The following is a 24,052-nucleotide window of genomic DNA, read 5'->3' as shown; positions in this document are numbered from 1 at the left end:
ATCTAGGCTAGACACAGTGAGATGGATGCTTTCCACAAGACATTTTTATATTTGTAGATGAAAAGCCAACTAGTGCCTTCAAAGATGGGCCCAATAAATTTCAGATTCCATGTGAGATTTTTCAGTCTTCAGTACCTGAGATGCTTCTCCCCAAATCTTGTTATGGAAGTTTAACTTCTTTCTGCTTCCTCATATTTCAACCTTCTATTTTAGTGCGTCATGCAATGTTAGTTAAAAAAAAAGAAAAAAAAAAAGAAAAAAACAGCACACAGACAATAAAACAAAGCCTACAAGAGAGTTTTTAAGCCAGATGATAAAATAAATTGCAAGGAAACCACGGAGAAAATCACTTGACCAAGAGGAAGCAAATAAAAGGCTAGAAGTTCTCACTGTGCCTGTTGTAATCATTAGACAGAAGGAATCACTGACATGTGACATCTTTGCTGCTTTCATAAATTTAAAAGTAGCCTTTCCCTTTAGTAGCACAGTTGTTCTCTGCAGTTGAGTATGGTCTGTCACACTGTGCTTCAGCAGAGGAATGTGGTCTGGGCAGACACACAGCAGGCAAAATCTACCAGCAGCTGAGCAAGTTGCACCTAAAATTCTGTAGTGAAAGACCACATTTGTGATGTAAAGGTTTGTGGCATGTGGGAAATTGTGGCAAATTTAAAAATAAACTAAAGTGAAATGGTAGAAATTCAACTTCATTGTTTGCAGTAGTTCATTTTTGCTACAGAGAGAGGTGTTCAGGACCAGCAGCCTGTGGACATATCTGTAGCTTTAGTGCATAGAGGGACAAGCAGCCATCTGTTTTAGGCTTCCAAGCTTGAGGAATGTGTCTTTTGTGAATGTCATTATGTAAGTGAAAAGTGAGTAGAGGAAGCAAATGTGAGAGGGATCCTAGCAAAAGACAAACCTCATGGACAGTTTTCCTTATTCAGATAACTTTATTCTACCATCACACTGTTGCACCTAGGGGCTGAACAGGCACTAGGTGAAAAGTGATCAGGAGTGGGTAGTGTGAAGGATTAGTGAGAGATAAGGGAAGGGGAGAGCAAAGTGACAGGTTAGAGAAGAGCAAAAAATGACATTGGAAGGGGCAGAAAGATGGCCAAGGAAGGAAGCAATGAATTAAAAAGACAGGAAAATCATTAAAAGAGTAGCAAATACTATAAAATAAATGGCTTTTGAGCCAAACTTTTAATATCTGTCCTGGGCAAGAAGGAGCAAAGTGACAAAAGTGACTAAACTGGATTTTCAGATTTTCATGTTTGATTCTGTGCTACTGCAAATAGCTGCCTTTTTAAGACCAAATCAACATAGAGTCTTGATGGCATCCTTTCTGCTTCCTGCAGTGCCTTGGACCCCAGGGCTAGGAGAGCAGCTGCCTCCAGCAGTAGCCAAAGAACCTCCTTTGCAGCAGCAAAGGTCCCTTTGGTGGGATGCTGCACTGAGAGCAGGGAAGGGCAGTGAGCTCTAGGGAAACAGAACTTGTAAATCATTCAGCCCTTCTCCTTCTGTGATGTGTGAATTTGGAGGCCTTACACCACCAAAAGATTCCTAAGTCACTTTCTCCCCCATGAAATGCTGCAAAGAAGCTGTGTTGTACAAGAGTCAGTGTTATGGTGTTTATTACCAGCTGGAGGGCAGCTGGATTGGGTGTGCTGACAGAGTGGAAAAATACCTGCAGGTCACCTGCCTGGAGCTGTGCCCACATGGGAGACTCCATCAGTGCTGCCAGCCTGGCTGCTGGCCCTGCTTCCTCCAGCCCCAGCCTGTGTCACCCCTGGCTGCCATCCTCCAGCCCCAGCCTGTGTCACCCCTGACTGCCATCCTCCAGCCCCAGCCTGTGTCACCCCTGACTGCCATCCTCCAGCCCCAGCCTGTGTCACCCCTGGCTCCCAGCTGTGGCTCCCCAGGCATTGTCACACCTGACTCCCAGTGTGTGGCTCCTGGGGAACGTCAGCAGCTGTCGTGACCAAGAGCAGCTGGCTGGGAACTCGTCACGTTTATGGTCTTGGAATACCAATTACAGAAATAGGAAGATGGAGGAGGTTTGTGAGAGCAGAAATTGCAAGGGCTTACTTTGTTAGGGTGAGGTTTTGAAATAATTCTTGTTTGCTGTCATCATTGCTGTATAACTGCTTTTTAACTCTTGCAAACAGAGAAATGCAGACAGAGCCTGAGCCACAATGATGCTATCAGCAAACTTTTTAAGAGGTAGAGAAACTGTAAGTAGGTAGAGCCATACTTTCTAAATCAATAACCTTTGGAGAACTGCACTTCTTTGAAACACATTAATAAACATCCTTGAAGATTTAGGAACTAAAAGCAAAGAATTAGGAGGTCATAAAAACAATTGTGCTGTGTATATAAATATATCAAAGTGCTAATGACTTTTTAAAATAACTCATTTAGTGGATACATGTTGGCATCTATATCAGTCGCCTGCTTCACTTGATCTGAGTGCTTCTACAGCACTCATTAGCCAATAATGATGTAATAAAGCTGTTTTCATACTTCTGTGGAGTCTTGATGTCTGCTCTTGCCCAAAATACTAGATTTTCAGGTTTGTTCTACTTTAAAAAATAGACTAAAGAGGCTTCAAACCTAAGTAAATAAAAGTAATAATTTACCTAACTTAGAAAAATAGTATCTCTGTATGTTTCAGAATATTTCAAACCATTATGTATCACCCAGAGTTTCTAAACATTGTTTCCTGTAGTTTTGTGAGTAATAAAGGGAATACATTAAGACTTAATAATAATAGAAGTGAGTCTATTTTGGGTGATGATTTAAACAGAAGGCCCTGTACATAGCCTGTTTTTTCTGATTGCCAGCTTGCTAGAGGACACAGGCCAGCCAAGTCGCTAACTGAGGTCCTTTAAGTTTCTATTCCTGCATTATCTGGGATAGAGATAAGCAAAATTATTTTGCTGCCTGTCCATCTTCTGTTAACTATTTTACACCCTAATTCTGCATCTTTACTTAGTACAGGTAGGACATACAGCTGTAGCTGCTTAGAACGTCATTATGTTCATGTTCTTTAGTCCCTCCATCAGCCTGAGTAGACATAGACTGTTATATAATTATATACTGTCTTTTGTCATGTTTAACAGTTTCAGAAGGCCTTTCAGGATGCTTTCCAGAGATTTAATAGAAAATTATCTGGTAACATGCCTTATTTGGTCTCTGGTTTTAAAATCCCAAGGGATAGGGAGCAAAGAACTCCCAGATTCCATTATGAGCTTTCTCAGGCACAGAGCACAAGTGTAACCCGAGCAAGGAGGGAACAGAAAGAGTATTTCAGTTTTGTGCTGCCTTGGGGCACACGTGGCCACCTCTTCCAGACCCTGCTGATGCCTCAAATAGATGCCAAGACCTGCTTGTTCTGCCCCTGCCCTTTCCCTGCTGGCTCCAGAGCACAGCTCTTTGCTGACTAAGCAGCCCTTGTAATTGCTGATCTTTGTCATGATCACCAGTCTGTCGTGTTTGGGTGTGCCTGCTCTTACTGGCTTCTTGCTCTGCCGTCAGCACCACTGGAAATGAAGGATCAGGGCTCTTATCATAGGAATTAACATAGGCAGTTACTCAGACTGGGTTATTATGAGTATTTACTAAAGCTATATTGGGTAGACAGTTTTGCGATACCCATTCCTGCCATGAATATGCTCTGAAAAGTTCTTTGCCTTTTGAAAAGCTAAGTGGGCATTTCCTTTACTTCCTTTAATTTATATACCTTATTTTGGTCTTTGCATAGTCCTTTCTTGTTATACTGGTTTATATCAATCCCAACATTTATATCCATGTATGTGATTAAGATTTTGAATGCAATGTAGGAGGCAGTTCAGACTGTTGCCTATTGCAGAGTTCCCTGCTTTGCAAGTAGGAGCCCAATTTGCCTTTCCATCTCTGAAAGCCCAGTTTGCCTTTCCTTTTATTTTTATGACAACCGTATGGCGATGGACATGTTTTCCCTCTTGATATCAAGAAATACGGATGGCAGGGAAAGCCTTCTTTCTGCTTCAATGGGATAATTATAAAAGCCTTTTCAAAGTCAAACAGGAGTGTGTTTGGGTTGGTTCCACTCACTTGTGAACAAAATTGACAGCTGATGGGTCTGTGCTCTTCCTACCAAGTTTATGCTCAAGATTCTGCATCAGAACTGAGACAGGACTGTAGACAAGGTTATGGTGGAAATGGCATTACCTTCATTCTTCTACTTTACATCCACTACTCATATCCACAATAAAATGGGGAGAGGGGTGAAGGGGGAATGAAAATCAAGTGTTTCCTCCTAACTGAACTATTAATAAAGAGAGAGAGACAACAACAAGCAATATTTTTAATTTATTCTTTAAAATACTGCAATTAGCACAGAATACTGGCAATTCTAAGAATTGCATGTATTTTAAAATAAGAAAAAAAAAAACTATCCAACAGTTTGAGTAGTTTTCATTATATTGAATAGAATTGTTTGCAAATTATGTATGTGCCTTCTCTGTTCTAGGCATGTATTCCACAAAATCTGTGTGGATCCATGGCTCAGTGAGCACTGTACATGTCCAATGTGTAAACTGAACATTCTGAAGGCACTGGGAATTGTGGTAAGTTGTTTGGTTGTGAGCTCTTCCTCTTCCTCCCATGTCTGAGACCCAAAATAGAAAGAATAATTGTGGGGAAAGAGGGGGAAGGGTGTTCCAGTACCCTTACTCAGAAATATTTGGGGGTTTTTACAGATTTCTTTGGTGCTGATTTGTTGTTTTTCCTTCTTTCCCTGGTTGGTAGTTGAGAATATATTGTTATTTTTTCATTTATGACAAGTATCTACCGGAATTATGTTAGATTCTCTGTAATCTTCCTTTTTCTCAAGTCCTTTCAACTTTTCTTGTTAAATTTACTCTCTGAAGCTCTTGTTCTTGTGGCTTCCTGTAGGCAGTCTTAAATTTGCACATTAAAAGCCCCGCCCTAGCCAAGGCCAGTGAGTTTTCCTCAAGCAGCTCATGTCTTAAGGGATCCCCAAGGACTTCTTTCATTGACCAGTTCACAAAGGGATAGCAGTGAAACCTCAAAGCAGATATTTTTAATCTTTCCTGTATGAAGAAAAAATTACAAAGTGGGAGTGATGCTCTTTTCAAAGTAAGAGAAGACCATATGGAGAGACTGTCTAAAGTGGCTTTTGATTCAAGACAGTGAGAATAATCAGGCCTCCATTTTTAGCTGTGTCAGTCGCAAGTTTGCACATTTCCTAAGAAATAGTAGCAGATATTTTGTGGATGACCTGTTTTTGCAGTTAATAACATCCCTGGGTTTTTAGAAGAGGATACAAAATTCAGAGTTTGTCATGACTGTGGTAAACCATGCAGTCATAGGCTATGATATAGGTGTATTTGAGTCTCTTCCTTGTATCTCAGTCCTTTTTTCTGCTTCTTCCTTCTCTTCTTTAAGAGGTAGTATTTTATTTGCTGGGAATGCCCTGACAAAGGCAGGAATGATGAATCTCACTCCATGTTCTCAGAAGGCTAATTTATTACTTTATAATACTATATTATATTAAAGAATACTATACTAAACTATACTAAAGAATACAGAAAAGATACTTAATAAATGCTAAAAAAATAATACCGAAAACTTATGACTCTTTCCAGAGTCTCAACACAGCTTGGCCCTGATTGGCCAATGAGTCAAAACAACTCACACCCGAATCCAATTAAACAATCACTGTGGGTAAACAATCTCCAAACACATTCCACATGAGCAAAACAGAGGAGAAGCAAATGAGATAAGAATTATTTTCCTTTTCTTTGAGGCTTCTCAGCTTCCCAGGAGAAAAATCCTGGGCGAAGGAATTATTTCAGAGCATGTGAATGTCACAAGATAGAAGTTGTTCGTTCATGTGTTTCTCACCTGTGTGACCTGAGAACAGCCACAGCAGCTGAACAAAGTGTGTGTGGTTCCATTCAGTGTGTGGGAGTGCTGCAGGTTGAACATTCCCCAGTGTAACGTGGAGCTGTGTTTTTCCCAGCCCAACGTGCCGTGCACAGATAACGTCGCCTTTGACATGGAGAGGCTGACGCGGGGGCAGCCGGCGAGCAGGCGCTCGGCGCTCGGCGACTTCGGCACCGAGAGCTCCCTCAGCCTGGAGCCCCTGCGCACCTCGGGCATGTCACAGCTGCCACAGGACGGGGAGCTGACACCAAGGTCAGGAGAGATCAACATTGCAGTGACAAGTAAGTGTCCTTCGGCTCCCAGCACCGTCTATGGCTTCTGTGGTGTGTGTGTGTCCTTCTGTGCTGCAGGGCCCTGGTGATGGATGTCCCTGCAGGGACAAAGGTGACCTCAGTGTCTCTGCAAGAGGCATATGCTCCTTATTGGAACCAATAACTCTGGGTATGACAGTGCCAACACTTCCATTATTAATGGTATATCCATTTAGATCCGTGTACAAAGAACCCTGGATGAACTGAAATGGCACCAAAATAACCTTCCTGAATTCGGTAACCAGCACAAGAAGCTGGATTGCCAAAACTGTTATTTATCCCTTTAGAATACTTTACATGCAATAAATTATACAAATATAAATATTTTAGCTGATAGCTATTTCTGCAGACATTTTTTCCCCTGAGAACATTGCTACTGGAATTCTGACGTCACTTAGCAGGTGTTTTTTCTTACAAAATTTGTGACTTAAAGAAGCATCTGATGTGCCAACATTTGAGTATTGTCCAAGTGTTTTATAACATCAGAAAACTGTTCCTGCACTGCTTGAAAGCTCTTATCCTGAAGAGTAGCATGGAAAATTTCCACTTACTGGAATTTACCTAGGGTTTTTAATATACAATAGCACTATAATAAATTCCACACAATTCCAGATTGGGTGGAATTGCATCAGTTTTCCATATGCTGTACAGTCTCAACTTGATGCATGAATGGTTGTCTTTCTGGCTGAATTGAAAAATAGAATCCCTGCAGTACAACAGTCTAATTTTCTGCTTGTATTTTGTTTATGTGCATCTGTGATCTAGATTTTGAACTTAGTGACACTGGTTGCCACTGATACATGTATACAAGGCAGTGAAACCAATGCAGTTCATAAGAATGTTTCTTTAGATGCTGGAGCAAAGTAAATGTCTCATTAAAAAAAAACAAAAAACTCATGTCATAAAAAACGTAGTCCATGTCTAGAAATGTCCTGATCTGAGATGGGGAAATCCACATACAAAATCTGGATTCTCCACAAAGCCAGTAAGTCACTTTGCCATGCAGTGTTCACCTTGCACTCAGTTGTGTTGAAGAAGAACAGATCTGTTGCTGTGGTGCTTCCTTGTCATGGGTGGGAAAACTGTAGTTTTCACTTTTTAGTAATTGCCTTTTCAGAAGGTGTTTTTTACTGTCTGTTCCCAGCTGTAGTGCTGCTTGTGCACAGATGGGATCCCAGGGTAAAACAGGAAATAACCACCAACAGTTCATTGTGACAATGTTTATAAAGTAAAGCTTTAGAAAGGGCTCTTGAAATGTTTTTATTTATGGATGACACCTGCATTCTTTGGTGCATCAGAGTTAAACCAAAAGCTGTTCAACAACAGTGTTTGTATTCTGAACTGTTACTGTATGCCAGGTTGATCCTGGGGAGAATTTTTAATAGTGAGCATTCTTTAATACACTTCTTTGTATTACTTTTTATTTAATATGTGTCTACCCTAGTATTGAAATTATTTTTCCTTGTATATCTGTCTATTAAGTAGAAAACTGCAGTTATGTTTTACTGTTGAGCAATCTATCCTGAATTTTGTTGGGTTTTAAATAACACTATAACATGAATTCAGGAGGGAGGGGGCAAAGACACAGTTGAAGTGTGACAGTACTTTGGGTGTGCTTGTGTGAAGCACTGCATCTCACCCAACCTAACCCAACCTGACAGTCGTCTTTCTGACTTGGGGGTGGACAGAGTTCTCATTACATTCCCCTTGATCCTGCATTTCACTTTACATTGTTAAGTGACTTCTTTATCGCTAACCCTTGGGCTCAGGCAGGAAATACTGTTTGTGCCATGCTTTTTTTCTGCACCTCTCTCCACTTCTTCTTTGCTAGCCTTCTCCCGTCAGTAACTCTGTGGCTTAACCTCCTTCTGCTTCACCTCCTGGGGCCAGTCATGGCTTAGAAGCCTCTTGCCTTCCGCCAGTGGTGTTTGAGGGAAATATTGGCATCGCTTTCTCCCACGAGTGATTTCCTCCCTTTCCTTTGTCAACAGAAGAATGGTTTATTATTGCCAGTTTTGGCCTCCTCAGTGCCCTTACACTCTGCTACATGATCATCAAAGCCACAGCTAGCTTGAATGCTAATGAGTAAGTAAATACTCAGATGTTTCTGTGCGTTTCTGGTGGGTGTGTGTCATGGACAACATTGGGAATAAATACCAGCAGAAGGGGGAATATGGAGTTTTCAAGGAATCAAATTCATTTCCTGCTTTTCTCAAACATGAGTGTCTCTGTTAACAGCAGGTTTCAGGGTAACATGTAAAGTCCCTCTTAATATATATTTAGCTGGGTTGTCTGAGGAAATCTCTTTGCTAAGTAGAGACATGAAAAGGGGAAAACAGAGAATATTTATGGTCAATTTTTGATCAATGTTCTAGGTAAACATTAGATTTCTGCCATTAAATTCCTATGTTCAAAATTCACCTGCCAGAGCCAAAACCTACTACCAGCAGTTACCTTTTACAGTTTTCACCTCACAATTTTATAGTCCACTTTTGTATTAAAAAAAAAAAAATCTGTATTCCTAGTTTGCACATTTTCAACCTGGAAACCTCCAGCCTCCCTTCATGCAGGCAGGACAATAAATTACCCCAGCAGATGACTTTCAGTCTTTTTTTTATAATTCTGTGTGTGGCCAAGTATAAATCTATTTTGCAGATCTGTTAACCAGGTACATCTAGTTATTTTCATGTAGGTGTACAGAATATCTGGGCTCAGGATATATGTTTAATCTTAATTTAATTTTTTATTTGGGAAGGCAAAGTGTCAACATCTTTCTTTGTCTCTGAACATCTTGACACAGCTGAGTTTCCATTAAAGTGCTGATCTCTCTACCAGAAGTAGGGTGAGATCCAAAGAAATGCAGCTGGGAAATGCAGCTTTATAAACATTTTCTTGGCTTTTTTTTTTTTTTTTTGTCTTTGAGATAAGAGAAGGGGTTTGGAATTTTTTTTCTGTTTCTTTTTTTTTTTCCCCTTTTCTATTTGGAAAGTATAAGGTGTCCTCAATAAGATGGAAACATGTCTAATAGTCTCCAGTGTAAAATTTTAGGCAATCTCAAGCTAATGATCTTCAGGAGGGTCCATAATATTGGTCATCAGGAATTTTTCATTACCACTAATTTGCAAATCTTCCTCCTATTTTTCATATGCTGATTCCAAAAGGGCTTCATGAAGAAAACTTTAGAACTTCAAAAAGCCCTATCAAGTCTACTGATTTTTTTTCCATTTGTCAAAATCTTGAAATTGCAGCCATCAATCAGCAGCTTGGTGACAGAGCTGCAGCTGAACATAGCTAATCTTTAATCTGCCTGGAAAAGCAGCTTGGGAAGGCATGGGGCAAGATGAGCTGCAGAACAGGAATGTCTGCATTGCTGGGCACTTGCACATCCTTGGGAAGGAGGAGGAGCTGGAGCCCATGAAGTCTTATCCAGATGTGGGCACTGATAGCAGCTGCATTTCTGCCTTTCCTTGCAACTCTTCTTCTTATTTCTCAGTGGAGTCGGGGACTGTTTTTACTGCAAGGACAAGCTGCTGCACATTGGCAGGGACTTTGGGCCTTCAGCAAAGTGTTTTCACAGTGATGTTCCCTCAGTACAAACAAAGGGTGTGCTGATAGAAGGAGAGCTCCTGTTCTCAGTGATAGGAATTGAAATGCAAGCACATCAAGTGTGTGCTTGAGACAGACTTGAGAAAACTCACAACCCAGCAACCAGAGCTTCAAAAATCACTTATTTGTGTAACTGAGGTTCTTGGCTGTGGCCTTTAACATCAGCAGCTCTTCATCTGAATCCTTTGGGATCTGAACAGCCTCCACAAGTGCTGCTGGGTTCGATTACTCATTTTAGTCTCTTTAAAATGACACTAATGCTAAGATTTATTGTTTCACTGACACCTTCCCAGTGCCAGACAAAGAATTTCCTGTGCTGACTATCATGCCAGATATATGGCAGCTCCTTCTCATTGCTTTTTCTATTAAGCAGCATATTTGCTTTTTATGCTGCTCTCCATATAAAAAGCAATGCTGGCATATCCTGCCTTACTTATGGTAGTGTTTCAAGAGGAATCTGAGGGGGTTTTCTTATTGAAAAACAACAGTAGCAAGAATGAGGCCATGTAATATGCTGATGCAAGTAAAAGACCGGAAATTCTGCTTTAAAACTCACCTAAAAACACATCCTGTACCTTTTCTTTACTGTGTCCTTCCCACAGCTTAAACATAGTTATTTAGAGCATTAGTTCTGGAGTTGTGAGTATATACATATTTAGCTGTGAATATGTATGTTTGTGTGTGTGTATAAATGTACACACATGCATTTTTAAATAGTTGTGATAAAAGTAAATATTGTCTAAGTGATAAAATAAGGAACCAGCTGCTTTCTCTTGGTCACAAAATACCCTTACAGCACCAGTATAAAAAGTTTTAGGCAGTGTTTGAAAGGAACAGAAGCAGCACAGTTTGCCTTGCTTCCTAGGGAACAGTCAGAAATTACTGTGTAAGTGTGGATTGAAGCCCAAAAAGCCCAAATATTGGATAGCACCACTTAGAGAAAGTTTTCAGTAGCAGATGGAGTGTCCTCAAAAGCTTAGAAGTGGTCAGACCTCTGACTGTCCTGTAGGAATCATGTGACAGATACAGACATCTCTTAATGCTCTGGCTTTGTATAATTAGTCATTTTTCAGTAACTCACTTTTACAGGATTTTTTTTCTTTTTTTTTTTTTTTTAGTATTGGCACTATTAACTTTAACATAAATATTTTGTTCCTTTTTTTCTGCCCTACAGAGCAGAATGCTATTGAAGAAACGCTTTCCGGCCGATTGCCTTGGAGAGAGACACCTATTTTTATGCATCATTTATCGATCGTGCAGCACAAGCAATTATTTAGTACATTCTATTTTTTCATAAAATTTGCTGATGCCAAAGCTTTGTATTAAAGAAAAAGTGAAGAAATAAAAAAAAACTTTAATTATGAAATCTTACTCTGTGAGAATTTCATTTTTCTTGGGCTTTCTGTGTTAGTACTCAAGTCTGAGAGCATTTTGTAAATTTTACAAGGTGCTTTATTTCCTCTGAATGATTTTGTCTTTGCAGATCTCTATTATTCTCCATTCATTTGGGACACAAGCTAAGTAGTGGAAATCTCATGCAGTGCCCTTGTTATGATGCCAGTCAAGTGACTTAACTGCCACTGAAGTGACAAAAAAGTGTTGTTAGCAATCATTTGACATCAACTTGTTCAGAAAAAAAGCTGGGTCAAGCTGTCAATTCTGCTATAATGGACTTACCTTGACTCCAGCTGAGAATTAATTTGAAATAAGAACATTTTCTCAGTTTCTCCTCCTGTAACACTCCTGGTCGCCCTGGGAGCACTGCAGTATGATTTTTGCCTTGAGGCCAGACATTGCTGGAGATTTGCAATGCTGTGGTCTCAAAACACAAATCATAAACATTTTCTGTCTTTTACTTTCACCCTGCCCTCCTTTTGATAAAAGTGAAGCTGCTCTAAACTGCTTCTTCCTTCCAAATAACAAGTGAAAATGCAGCATTTCCCCCGCTGCCATGTGTGAAGCCTCCTTTCATATCATTGGCAGGGGTTAGTTTTGGTTCAAATTCAGATCATGGGAGATTGATAACGCTCTTTAATGTAGAAGCTCTGTGCAAGCATGTCCTTTCTTGCCACAGCTTCTGTACTGACGAGGAGACAGAGGGAAAACATCTCCCCTCACTGTCCTCACTCTGGCTGTTTCATGCGAGTTATGCAAGCCCTGTGTGAGTAATTTCACAACAGTCAGTTAAAACACAGAGGCCTGAGTCGCAGCCAAATGCTAATGCTTGGCTTAATGAGATGGGTAAATGAGGGTAACAAGTAGGGAAGGGAAAAGTAATTGACAGAAGTTAAAAACTGTTCTGCATTCAGTTGTTTTTGTTGTTCTCGGATCAAGATGTAGAAAGTGAATGCTTTCTAATTTAATTAAATGAACAGAGAGAACCAATTTTGCTGTGAGATTTAATTTTTTTATGTACTGGGAACTAGAGGATTTAATTTAAGTTTATTTTTATGTATAGGCACTTTTAGAATTTAGGAACACAGCCAGATGCTACATTAAAATAGTTTCTTAATTCTTATTTGTCCATCAGGCTTCAGCTGAGAAGGCAGCTTTTATAATAAGCAGTGAAGAATGTGATAGCTTCAGTGCATTTAATAGAATTCTTCAGTGTGTCCTTGTGAAATTCTGAAAGAAATATGGAAACAAATCAATAGAGCAGTAAGTGCATTTTGAAAGACTGGAAAACCCCATTGGACTTATTCATGAGAAGAAAAAAACCCTCAAACATTCTGTGTTTGAGGGCTGTGTGCTTGTAACATATAGCATGTGTCAACTAAGTGTTGTTGCCAAAAGTGGAGGAATGTGGTTAGAGCATGATTTAGGGAACAAGCTATGATACATGTTTTCTTCACTCATCTCTCAACAGCAGTAGTAAAACTGATAAGTTTGTGCTTGTCTCCTGAAGCAAAATTCCATAAGTGCTATTTAATGCTGTTGGGCAGGAACCACATGAGCACTGCAGTGACCCAGATGCAAAAGGCACCATAATAGTTCCAGTTCATGTTTCTGCTTCAGAACAGCAGCAGAAGGAGAAGTTGAGTGATATTTGGAACAAAAGGGTTGACAGGACTTTTTAGTGCATTTCCCTCCATGGAAGATTTAAATAATTCAGCGTCATCTTTTCCAGTTTTTTTTTTTTTGAGCCTCTAACAGTTGTCTCAACAAAGTGTTAATAATGATACAACTTTTGATAGGTTACTTAGAGGTCAGGCAATCAGTGCATGTTTATCTGCTAATGAAATAAATATGTTCAAAGATGGACTCTACATCATCCCAGAAACTCTTTTTTTTTTAACTCTGGATAGACAGAAGGAAATCCCCAAAGTTTTTCATAGAATCATCGAACCACTTAAGTTGGAAAAGCCCTTTAAGAACATCAAGTCAAATCCTTAACCCAGCACTGCCAAGCCCACCACTAAACCATGTCCCCAAGTACCACATCTGTATCTTTTAAATACCTTGATCCAGCATATCCAGATCCATCTGTGGAGCCTTCCTGCCCTCCAGAAGATCAACCCAACTTGGTGTTGGCTACAGACTGACTGAGGGCGCACTCAATCTCCTCATCCAGATCATTGATAAAAACATTAAACTGAGCTGGCCCCAGTTCTGAGCCCTGTGGATGTAACTCCATTCCCCATTGCTCTCTGGGCTGAGCCATCCAGCCTGTTCTTAACCCATGTGTGGTGCACCTGTCCAAGCCATGGCAGCCAGTTTCCAAGAGAGTGCTTTGGGACACGGTGTCAAACTCTTCCAAAGTACAGGTAGACACATCCACAGCCTTTCCTTCATCCACTGGGTGGGTCACCTTGTCACAGAAGACCAGGTTGGTCAAGAGGACCTGTTTTTCCTAAACCCACACTGGCTGGGTGTGACCCCCTGCTTGTCCTGGATGTGCCATGTGATGGCACTAAAATGATCTGTTCCATGGTCTTCCCTGGCACCAAGGTCAGGCTGACAGGCCTGGAGTTTCCCAGATCCCCCTTCCAGCCCTTCTTGTAGCTGGGTGTCACATCTGCTGACCTCCAGTCAGCTGGGACCTCCCCAGGTAGCTGGGACTGCTGGTAAATCATGGGAAATGGCTCTGTGAGCACCACAGGGCTACCCCAAGGAGTCTCCTTCCTTGCTTGTCCTTTCTGAAGAGTTTTTAGCCATCTGTTGCAGCACTCCAGTTGTGCCAGTCATCCCACCATGTCTTTCAGGGTCATCTGAGGAAGCACATCCCTGCTTTACAAGGCTGTAAATCAACATCCAGCACCAAGTGCAAAACTCTGGCCTGCCTCAGCCTTGCTCAGACTTGACCTCTTTTATCTGAAAGAGCCATTTGAGTGTGACTGTTCATGCATATGGAAAGCAGTTGCTTTAAAGTCTTCCTGCTAAGCTGGCTTTGAGGAAAGGGTGGTTTATCAAATAGTTGCACTCTGTTCCTTAACTGAGAGGGTGTCTAAAACAGATTAAGGTAGGGGGTGCTCTGATCAGATTTCCACAGTAAGGAGTCTTTGCTGGAGGAGCTGTGGAAGGGGCCTTGGTCTTGTCCTCGCTTTGGTGGCATTCTATGGTTGGTATAAAGATCAATTCCAGGGTAGTATGTTTATTTTCACACTCAACGCAAGTTATCTGAAAAGTTCTTTTAAAGCATATAATGAAGAATAGTGGCAGAGAGCACTGAAGGATTTATCTTCATGTATTAAAACTGCATGCAGCCTTCCCATTTGTTTTCTGTACCTTAGGGATAAATCTTGATCTTTCTTGGTAAGTGCAAAATAGGAAGAACAGATTCATAAGCTGAATTTGGAACTGCGGATGTTTTTACTTGTCCTTAAGATACATTTATTCAGTAAATTTATCAGCTGGACCAATGCCACATTTTTAAACAAACAGTAGCAATTTTCTGCATTAAGGGGAGCATGGCTGGGTCACTGTGCCCTGCTGCTCCAGCCATAAGCTGTGGGCAATGCTTCTGACCTGGTTAATGGAGCACCTGAAGATTGAGTGGTGGAAAACACTGAGCAGCAGCTGGAGTCTTAGCTCTGGGCTGGCTGCAGTGGATGGGAGAGGAGACAGGAAAAGAATGAACGATGTGTCTCAAAAATGGTATGGAAGCCAAGAGATGTCTATCTGTCTATGGAAACATGCAGCCTTCCTGGAAGTGGGTGGTTTAAATTTCCTTTGCCAAGAAGGACAAAAACGTCACAGTAAAGAATTTTGGAGGTGTTTGACATACACTGTCTATTTCCAGATTAATATGAAATACTTGTTGTCAGATGACCTGCTCTGCCTGTTGATTAAATCTCTCCCTCCAACCTGCTAGAGTGGAAGTCTGGGTGCACACAGAGGAAATGGCAGTCTGGGCTGTCTGCTTCCTAATCCCATGTTTGATTTCTGTGTAATAAAAACAAAAGCAGCCCCAAGCTTTTAGAATCCCTTTGGTTTCTTTGAGCATTGGTTGTGTGTAACATTGCAGCAGGTGGGGAAGGGGGGATGAAATATCCAATATTCACAGCTTATTTCAACTGCAAAATGAGACTCACTCATCAAAAAATAAATGATCCTGACCCATAACACAGTCTTGAAGTTAGTTTTATCTGGTATAATTTCATTGCAGATTCAGGGTTTGGGGGTTTTTTTTGCTTGAATCATAGAATCATTAAGGTTGGAAAAGATCTCTAAGGTCATCAAATTCAGCTTTTGGAGACACACCATCATAATCTGGAAGTCACAGTTCCAGCTTTATGTTTCCTGAAACACTCAAACTTTATTTATTTATTTATTTATTTATTTATTTATTTATTCATTGGCTTTTATTTTAAACATTGCCCAGTTTTAGAAACCTGTAAATTTGGGGGTCAGTTCAGATCCAGATTTATCATTCCCCGCCAACTGCTTCTGCAAATATATTCCAAGACATCCCACTTGTTCCAAGTACCTGGATACAAGCTCCTGGCAGAGTCAACAATCCACTGCAATGTAACCACTACTTTCACTCTTGTTTCAGTTAACTACAAGATCAAAAATTAATTTGCTGATGACAACTTCCCATTCTCATTGTAAAAGGTGGAATGAGTGTGTGCACTGACTTTTGCATATGAAAGAGCAGCAGATCCATTGCCCAACTCCATTTTCCTGCTGGGCACTTGTAAGCAAAGGGCACACAAAATCTGTGTCTTTTGGGTGAGTGGGAAAAGAAAAAAGGCGTTTTGGACTGTAGCAGCTGAATTCTTATTTGCTTATGTCTTCTGTAAGGTCTTTATTTCAGAATGGGATAGGCTGGGCTCAAAATTTAGCAAAGAAAGGGGGATTTAAGCAGCTAAAATCTGCCAGGGCTAAAACTACAATCCCCTAAGCATCTTGCTTCACTGATGCCTGAAACTGGAGGCACCTTAGTTTGCTGAATGCCTTTTTGATGTACTTGGAAGCTTTTCATTTGCCTCCAGTTTGGCTCATGTAGCTGTTGTAATCTAAGGAGCCTTGCTCCCAGCTAATCCCCCCTGGGATCAAGAAACCAGGTAATGAAGTGTTTTGGCCAAGGGCCTGATCTGATGATAGATGCTTTCAGAGAGAATCGTTTGTACAGCAGGAGGGCTGGGCTCCTTGCAAAAACACATCTGTGGATGCAGAGAGCCACAGGAATGCCAGGCCACCAAGGAAAAAAAATGGACTTCCATTCCCCAGCTTATCAACAGCTGTGTGGCACTTGTTTCGGTTATTGCCAGTGAAAAGAGGGTTGGGTCTCCTTGGTTTTGTGCAAGGAAATCCATAGGTGGCTGTTTCTAGAAGGTGGCTCGTGGGTGGAGTTTGCTCAGCTCTGGAGGAGGTCAGGCTTCCAACAGCATTGGTGGAAAGATCCCTGGGGAACCCCTCATTCTGCCTGCTCCTTCCTTTTGACCCCAAGCTGAAGCATTTTGTGCTGGTGCAGGGCACAGTGTTTTGGTGCTGACCAGAGATTTCAGGATCTTCTGAAGAAGCACATCTCTTTTACAGGGCTATAAATCAACAGCCAGCACCAAGTGCAAAACTCTGCCCCGCCCCAGCCTTCCTCAGACTTGACCTCTTACCTGAAAGAGCCATTTGAGGTGTGACTGTCCATGCATATGGAAAGCAGTTGCTTTAAATTGGCTGGGGAGCAGAGGAACAGAGGTGAAATGTTTCATATGGTTGTTACTGTTTGTGTTGAAGGGTGTCTGTTTTTTCCATGGGTACTGTGTTTTTATCCATCACACAGGTATGAGGATGTTTCACTCAGTTCTTCTATTGTCCATGTGTGTTGCTAACATAGTTTTGTTCTACCTCTTGCAGGCAGTCACTTCTTCCATCGTAACTCTCTGTCCCCTCGAAGCCTGGTCTACGAGAGCGAGTTCTCAACCATCGAGCCTGCCTTGGACATGTACGACGAGAACAAAACCTGAAAGGAATCCATGCTCCTTCCTGGCCCTTTTTCCGTTTTTTTCATTTCTCATTCCTATTGTTGTGTACTCTTTCCATGGATCTCCTTTGTCTGAAGAAGAGCTGCTTTTTCCAGAACACGAACCCGCCTTCTCGTTTGCACAGACGAAGACCAGCTGTGGTGGATTCTGAGGGTGGCATCTTTGAGGTGACAAAGAGCTGTGACAAGCAAGGTTGTCTGATGGAAATTGCTGAGTAACAGCATGGGGAGCTGTGTCGGCCCAGCCACGGCGATGCAGGAGAGGTTTTACGGTGGCCCTAAGAGTTTGTGCTGAACTGCAAATGCGTCTCTTACACAGGCATCTGCTGTTTCCAAGTTTTTAGTTGTCCAGATGGTTGGGCAATGTCAGAAAGGGAACTGGTTGTAGAGGAGATGGCCAGTGACTGGTAAAAGCACTCGTATATCTTGGTCAATCCATAACCTTACTGTGAAATAACCCCTTCTGGGAGGGACCTTTATACGTGCATTGAGTTTCCTACAACCCACTTAACCCCAGACAGTGGCAAGCCAGTCTGATGTTCAAGCTGCAGAGAGGACCTGCATTTGCAGAAAGATTTCAAGGAACTTGATGCTTGGATTTTTTTCTCCAATTTGATTGAAGCAGGAGAAAAATGGTATACACAGAATATACTTTTGGTCCTTCTGTGTGCTGAAGTCAAGTGAGTCTCTTTCTGTAGAGAGGACATTCACAGAACCAGCACTTGATCTACCTAAAAACCATTAGACTTTTTGAAATATGCAGGAATCAAATTAGCTTTCTTTCTCACTTAACTTTTTTTGGGGGGGGGGTGGGGGGTAAAAAAATCCACCAAATTTTTCACTGAGGTTTTTTAAAAGCCAGCATGTTGGCATTACACAGAGAAGAAAAGAGGTAAGCCTCTTATCCCACTCTCCTGTTGAGATCTGCAACAGTTATTTAACAAATACGTTCTCTGAGCAGTGCCCTTTCCCACTGACATCAATAACGGGAATGCAGAAAGCAGGAGAAGAAAGGAAAGCAGCTACTGCTTTGACACGCTGCAGGAAAAATCAATTTTTACCAGCATGTGACAAAAGCGGTGGGGAAATGAATATTGTTTGCAAGCTTCTGAGAGAACAATGCAGAAATGGAGAGCGAGAGAGGAGCCTCTGGAGCTAAGTCATCCACAGCGTTCCTCAAATGAGCTGACATGGAGGAGTGAGCGCTTCTGCTCCACCGTTTCCTACCAGACAATGCATAGCTGTTAATGAATGTTTGGATTTTTCTCCATTGCAGTCTAAGTTACTGTAGGTGTAGAAACTCATTTGTGTCCTTGTAAAGTGAAACACAGTTTCACCCTCTGTATAGGAATCTTGAGAAATCAGTTAAGCCAAAAAGAAAGGTAAGACTTATCCTGCCATGCTTTAATTTCACCTGCTTTTGCAAGCAGGGGAATTTCCCCTCCTTTATAATGTTTTTAATTGTATAGCAATCTGCTTAACATATATCCTTTTCTGAAGTGTGATTCAGCTGTGTATTTAACATGGATGTTCAAGAGAAAAAGAAAAACCCAGCTCTGTAAAATGAGGAAATGAGCCTCTTTGCCGAGCATGCTTTGACTTTTGTTGCTGTGCGTCAGCTTTATTTAATCTGATAATTCAAGAGTGGGTGGCGTGAAGTGTAGGGAGGTTTTTCTCATAATACCCACATTGATATTTACCAAATGCACTTTTATTGCCATTCAGCTCACTCTGGAAATGTGCTGAAGCCCCAGACTTTTTTAAGAGCACAATTTTGACACCCACTTTCTCCTCCAAAGCAGAAGTGAAAGTCACAGGAAGTGCCACAGGGGCTTGGGCAGCAGCAGGTTGTGGTCAGCATCCCTCCTCTGGTGCGGGGCAGGCAGTGACAGCTCCGGGCACTGCTGGCGAGCCCAGGCACAGCTCCCCATCCCAGCCCAGCTGAGCTGCACCTGGGCCCAGGCACAGCTCCCCTGGCTGAGCTGAACCTGGACGGGGCTCGGGGGCAGCAGAAAGGCTGGTTGAGCAGCCCCTGTTTTTGTAGTTACATCTGTGAGAGCAGCAGGGACATGTGGGAGCGGCGCCTTGGGAACGCAAACGCCCGAGAGGAAAATCACCGTCTCTCAAGGATGTTATGGGGCTTGTTTTTATCCATGAGGGCAGTCAGGTTATGATAATCCCAGATACCTGGGTTACCTGGTTAAATGCCAACATGTCTTAGTGTCTTCCAGCCAGCACAGAGCTGCTCAGGTGGAGATTTGGGTAGGACAGGCTCTTGTAGCACTGCGTGGGGTGCTGACGCCCCAGGCAAATCCTTCTCACAGGGGCTGCCCTATCCCAAAACAGGGATTTCCCCTGAGGCCATTGGGAATGTCACTGGGGCACAGTTTCAGCACAAAACCAAACCTGATGATTTCTCAGCTCCAACTGAGCCCATTTGCACAAGCTGTGTGCCAGAATATACAGAAAAGCTAGAAGAGGCATGGAAATTAAAAATTAGAAAGCACAAATCCCCAAAAGACAAAATAATAACTAATGTAATTTGTATTTTGCTAATCTTATTTCTAACTGAATATCTTGGCTTTAAGCAGGGGGAGGGCAGGTTTGCCTCAGTGGAGATCAGGGTCTGGCACAGCAATGTAAAAATGGATTTGTGCTGTAGCATCTTGGATAGGGGAGCTGGTATTCGTAATTGACATCCTGGATTTGGGACATCTTGCAACACTGGAAAAATTAAAAGCTTATTCAAGCAATCAGTCCCTACGTGCATGCCAGGACGTGCTGGAACAGGCCTTCCCCAGTTAGTCATATTTAGGATAGGGAAGAGGCACCACAGCAACATGGGTGATTTTTTTCTGGGCTGTGCTGGTAAGTTTGAGGTTTGCCTTTTAATATTAATCAGTATATAAAAAAAGCTTGATGAGCATTGTTGTTCTTGTCCTGCTGCAGTGGTGCTGTGTGTGGTTGAGTCATTTCACAGAAGTAAAATATACGGCAGCCTACCAAGCACTGTAAGTGCCAGTAACTTGGAAAATCATTTTCAAGGTTAAAAAGAAGTGCTTCTTTTAACAGGAAAACATTCAGTCTATGACTTCTACATATAAAAAAAGCTTTTATCTCCAAGTGTTTTCCTAAAGTATTTAAACCCCAACACTTTGCCTTCTCTTTCTTAGCTTCCTCTTCTATGAAAGTTTTGCATGTTCCCATAAGACATTTGTAAAATCAAGGTTTGCTTGTGTTCTTAGAGGATAATTGCCAGTAAGAAACCAGACTGTAAATGTGCTTTTTACCTATAATACACAACATTAATTATTAAATTTGAAGCATGTTAAAATTTATCTAATGACCCTCACAATTGCTCCCTCCAGTGAGCTCATGTGTTGGAATCTGCATTGTCCCTTTGCTCTAGGATGCTTGCCCTGGCACCTGAGGATGCTATAGGAATAGCCAGGTATCCTGCATTAGCCAAAGAAAAACCAAAACCAGTTTAATAAACATGTCTAGGACTATGTTATGAGACTTTCGCACATCTGTTTTCTTTAAACACATTCATATAAAATAGTGCAAAGGCTTGGGAGAGCCAAGAGCTTTTCACCAGCTCCTGAAAGCAGAGGGAATTCTGCAGGAAACATGGGTCATGCTGAGGCTCCAGGACTTATTCAGTCCAACTTAGGTTTGAGGTAGTGCCACAGTCAGTTCATGAGCAGAAGGATGAAGGCACCAGGGTTGAGCTGAAGTTCAGGCAGCTCTGCAGCCTGATTACTGGCAAGTGAGTTGACTTAATTATTAAAAACATTTGTTATTTTGCTTAGCTAATAGTAATTTGTTTTTTACAGCACAGGAAATAGCAGAGCAGCTCAGAAGCCGAGGCACAGTGGGGCAAAGGCAAGAGCCACGGGGCTGCTGCCAGCCCTGCAGGATGGGGAGAGAACAGGAGAGCTCAGGGCGAGGACCTCAGGAAACACCTTCAAATGCCCAAGTAAAGCTTTTGCTCCTTTTTCACCCTGTGTTACCCAGCCATACTTGACCTAATTTTCCAGCCTGAGTGGTGCAGAAGAGTGTGTGATGTGCCATGACAGCTTGCATATGTGTTGTTATATTTAAAGATATCTTCACTTTTTCCTTTCCCTGCTAGACTTGCTGCACCGCAGGGCAGCCTCAGCTCTGGCACACTCGCTGGAAACTGGTGAGCAGGGGAGGGAGTGAGAGAGGGAAAGATGTTCCAACTAAACAGACTGGAGGGAAATCAGGAGAGAGGTAGACAGCACTTCAGTATGCTGGTGCTCATTATCTGCTTTTTTTCCCTTGTCTTTGAAATAATTAAGAGAAAAAGCTGTGCTCCCTACCCCTTCCCCATGGGATGCAGTGACAAGAGCAGCACTCCAGGTGGGATTTTGCTCCTGATGCAGAGCCATGATGCCCTGTAACTCCCAGCCAGTGATGTCCTGAGATGTTGGCCAAAAACCCCAAATTCACAAGGGCATGCCAGGTTTACCTGATGCTTGCAAAGTGCTTCTTTGGGAAATGAAATCTGATCACAGAGCCTTTGCAAAGCACCACTAATTGACACCTTGTTATCTGTCTTTCATTAACCTAGCCTTTTTCAAAGCCTGCAACACTCCCAGACACTCTTAATTCTAATCTCTACCTTCCACTCCATTAGTTACTACTGGTTTCCTCCTCTGGAGAGCTGGGTGAAGGTCCCTGTTGTGCAGGCACTGCTGTCCACTTGTTCTCCTGCATCTTCTTCATCACTGTGCCATCACCTCACTGTGCCATCACCATGCCAGCCAGCCCCTCCAAGGGGATACATCACTCCAAACCACTCACAGTCTGTGGAAACCCAGAGGTTCCTGGTGGGCTGTGCTCAGCAAAAGCAGGGTGTGTGGCATCTGGGCTGTTGTTGGGGATGCTCATTCTCTGGATCACTGAATGGAGCATCCTTTTGCTCTTCTGCCCATTAGCCTCATGAAGATGCTCAGAAACGGATGTGTAGGTTGTGCAATAACATCTGAATATTTTTTCTTTCTTACTGCAATAATGTCCAGGGTCTCTGGGCTTCGGGGCCCTGTGGTATATAAATTGTTGCCCAAAAATAGTCCTTTTCCTAAGGAGTTAATATTTAAGTATTAATATTCCTACGAAGCAAGAACTACATAGTGTTTTATTGAAAGTTGAAGCTGCTTAGAGTGATTTCAATGCCAGGCTGAGGTGTAACATTAGCTGGTGTCATACAGCTGGGACTGGGGGTTTGCAGCACAGAAATCAGATGGACACGTATGTGAAGGCTCCCTCACTCCTGCTGGGCTATTCCTTTCTTCACTTGTATCCAGAAGCCCCTCAGGAGCCAGGAGCTTTTATTCTTTTCCCTGAGCTCAGCTGTGTGCATTTATGTGCCATTTGCCTTTTTTTTTTTTTTTTTTGCTGCTTCTCACATACTCCGGGGCTCACCTTTGCTTGGCTCTGACTTGATCTTCAGCTGCCCAAACCCCTCGGGGGGGACAAGAGCAATTAATTCCCAGCAGAGCAGCTCTGCAGGGCTATGTTAAGGCATAGATCATCAGATTTGCTGTGGATCCCCTGTGCCTGTGTCTGTAACACCCTCACACTGTCTCAGGCAGTAAGAGCTGTAGCTGCCTGCAGCCTTACTGGGCTGGTAACCCAGACTGGGCTGCACTGGGAGGGAGGATCATACAGAAAACAGCTCAGCAACCCTCCCATGCTCCAGCACAGGAAAGTCTGGGCATGAAAGTAAACTTGTTCTTTGCTGCTGTTAAGCCAGGAATGTTTAACAGAGTGTTTGGGGCTGTCAAAGCAAAGCTCCTGGTGCAGGTTCATGAGGTCCCAGCACGGCAGCGCCCCAGCCTGTTGCTTTCTGCTTGTGCTGGAAGGTGCTACATGAACGAGAGACTTTCCCTGTGCCACCACATCAGCAGGCAGACTTTCCCCACCCTGTATGTCTAGGCTTAGCTCCCAGCACTGGTAAGGTCTCTTGCACTGCTCCTGTAAAGGGGAATAACCTTTTTGAGCAAAAGGAGTGGTAGCATTGCTCTTCTGCTTGTCCCATTTACCCTGTAGCAGTAGATTTTAAGTCCTAAAAGCTTCTCTGGGTGACCTGTGCCTGTCCAGGATCACCTGCTCGAGGCCATGGCTAACTATGCACTGACTCCACCAAAACAGGATCATTTTATCTCAGCAGAGAGGGGACCCCCCGGCCTTTGGGCACAGGAGACTGCAGCAAACAACAACAAAAACCCCAATTTGCGTGCGTGTAAAATGAAGAGTCTGTTTGAACTGGCTTGCTGCCAGGTGGGTCACACCGGTGTGACCAGGTAACCTGAACACGCCAGCAGCTGCCAGGGGTCTGGGGACACTGCAGGGACACAGGGACACACAGTGCCCTCCCGGCAGCCAGAGCTCTCCAGCCCCTGTGGAGGTGTAGCTTGCCAGCAGCAGAACTTGTTGACATGTTTTGATGTAAGTATAACACTGTATTGTAGTTACGTGGTATATGCCAGTATGTTCATAGTGTATACCGACTAGTTAGGGTTTGCTAATGTACTACATTTCAATAAAAAGCAGTTTAAAAATATGGAGTTTGTGAGTTTGGTGTCCGAAAATATGGGAGAATTAAAGCACCACCCAGTGACTCCAGTCCTTCCAGCATTTCTTATAGATCTGTCTTAGAGGGTAGTGTGGAACAACATTTTCAGAGGAGTTTCCCCACTCTGATGTAAACTTTTTTTTTTTAATTTTGCTGTAC

At 42.5% G+C, this 24,052-nt stretch overlaps 1 protein-coding gene across 6 annotated transcripts in view; it reads left to right on the top strand.

Annotated features, from left to right (window-relative positions):
- The window catches only part of RNF130 (ring finger protein 130), a 64,036-nt gene extending 40,155 nt beyond the window's left edge, over nucleotides 1–23,881 (top strand). For 2 of the 6 annotated variants that reach the window (XM_036391894.2, XM_036391892.2), the window contains 3 exons: nucleotides 4,511–4,607; nucleotides 6,026–6,230; nucleotides 17,163–23,881. In XM_036391894.2, coding sequence (XP_036247787.1) covers nucleotides 4,511–4,607; nucleotides 6,026–6,230; nucleotides 17,163–17,272 — 412 coding nt within the window. In that variant the 3' untranslated portion in view covers nucleotides 17,273–23,881. The other 4 variants (XM_036391890.2, XM_036391891.2, XM_036391895.2 and 1 more) reach the window with 4 other exon arrangements.
- Nucleotides 23,882–24,052: the final 171 nt, after the last annotated feature.

The sequence above is a fragment of the Molothrus ater genome, chromosome 15 (genome assembly GCF_012460135.2).
Source record: "Molothrus ater isolate BHLD 08-10-18 breed brown headed cowbird chromosome 15, BPBGC_Mater_1.1, whole genome shotgun sequence".
Classification (NCBI taxonomy): Eukaryota; Metazoa; Chordata; class Aves; order Passeriformes; family Icteridae; genus Molothrus; species Molothrus ater.
This window is presented reverse-complemented; position numbering and strand designations above follow the sequence as displayed.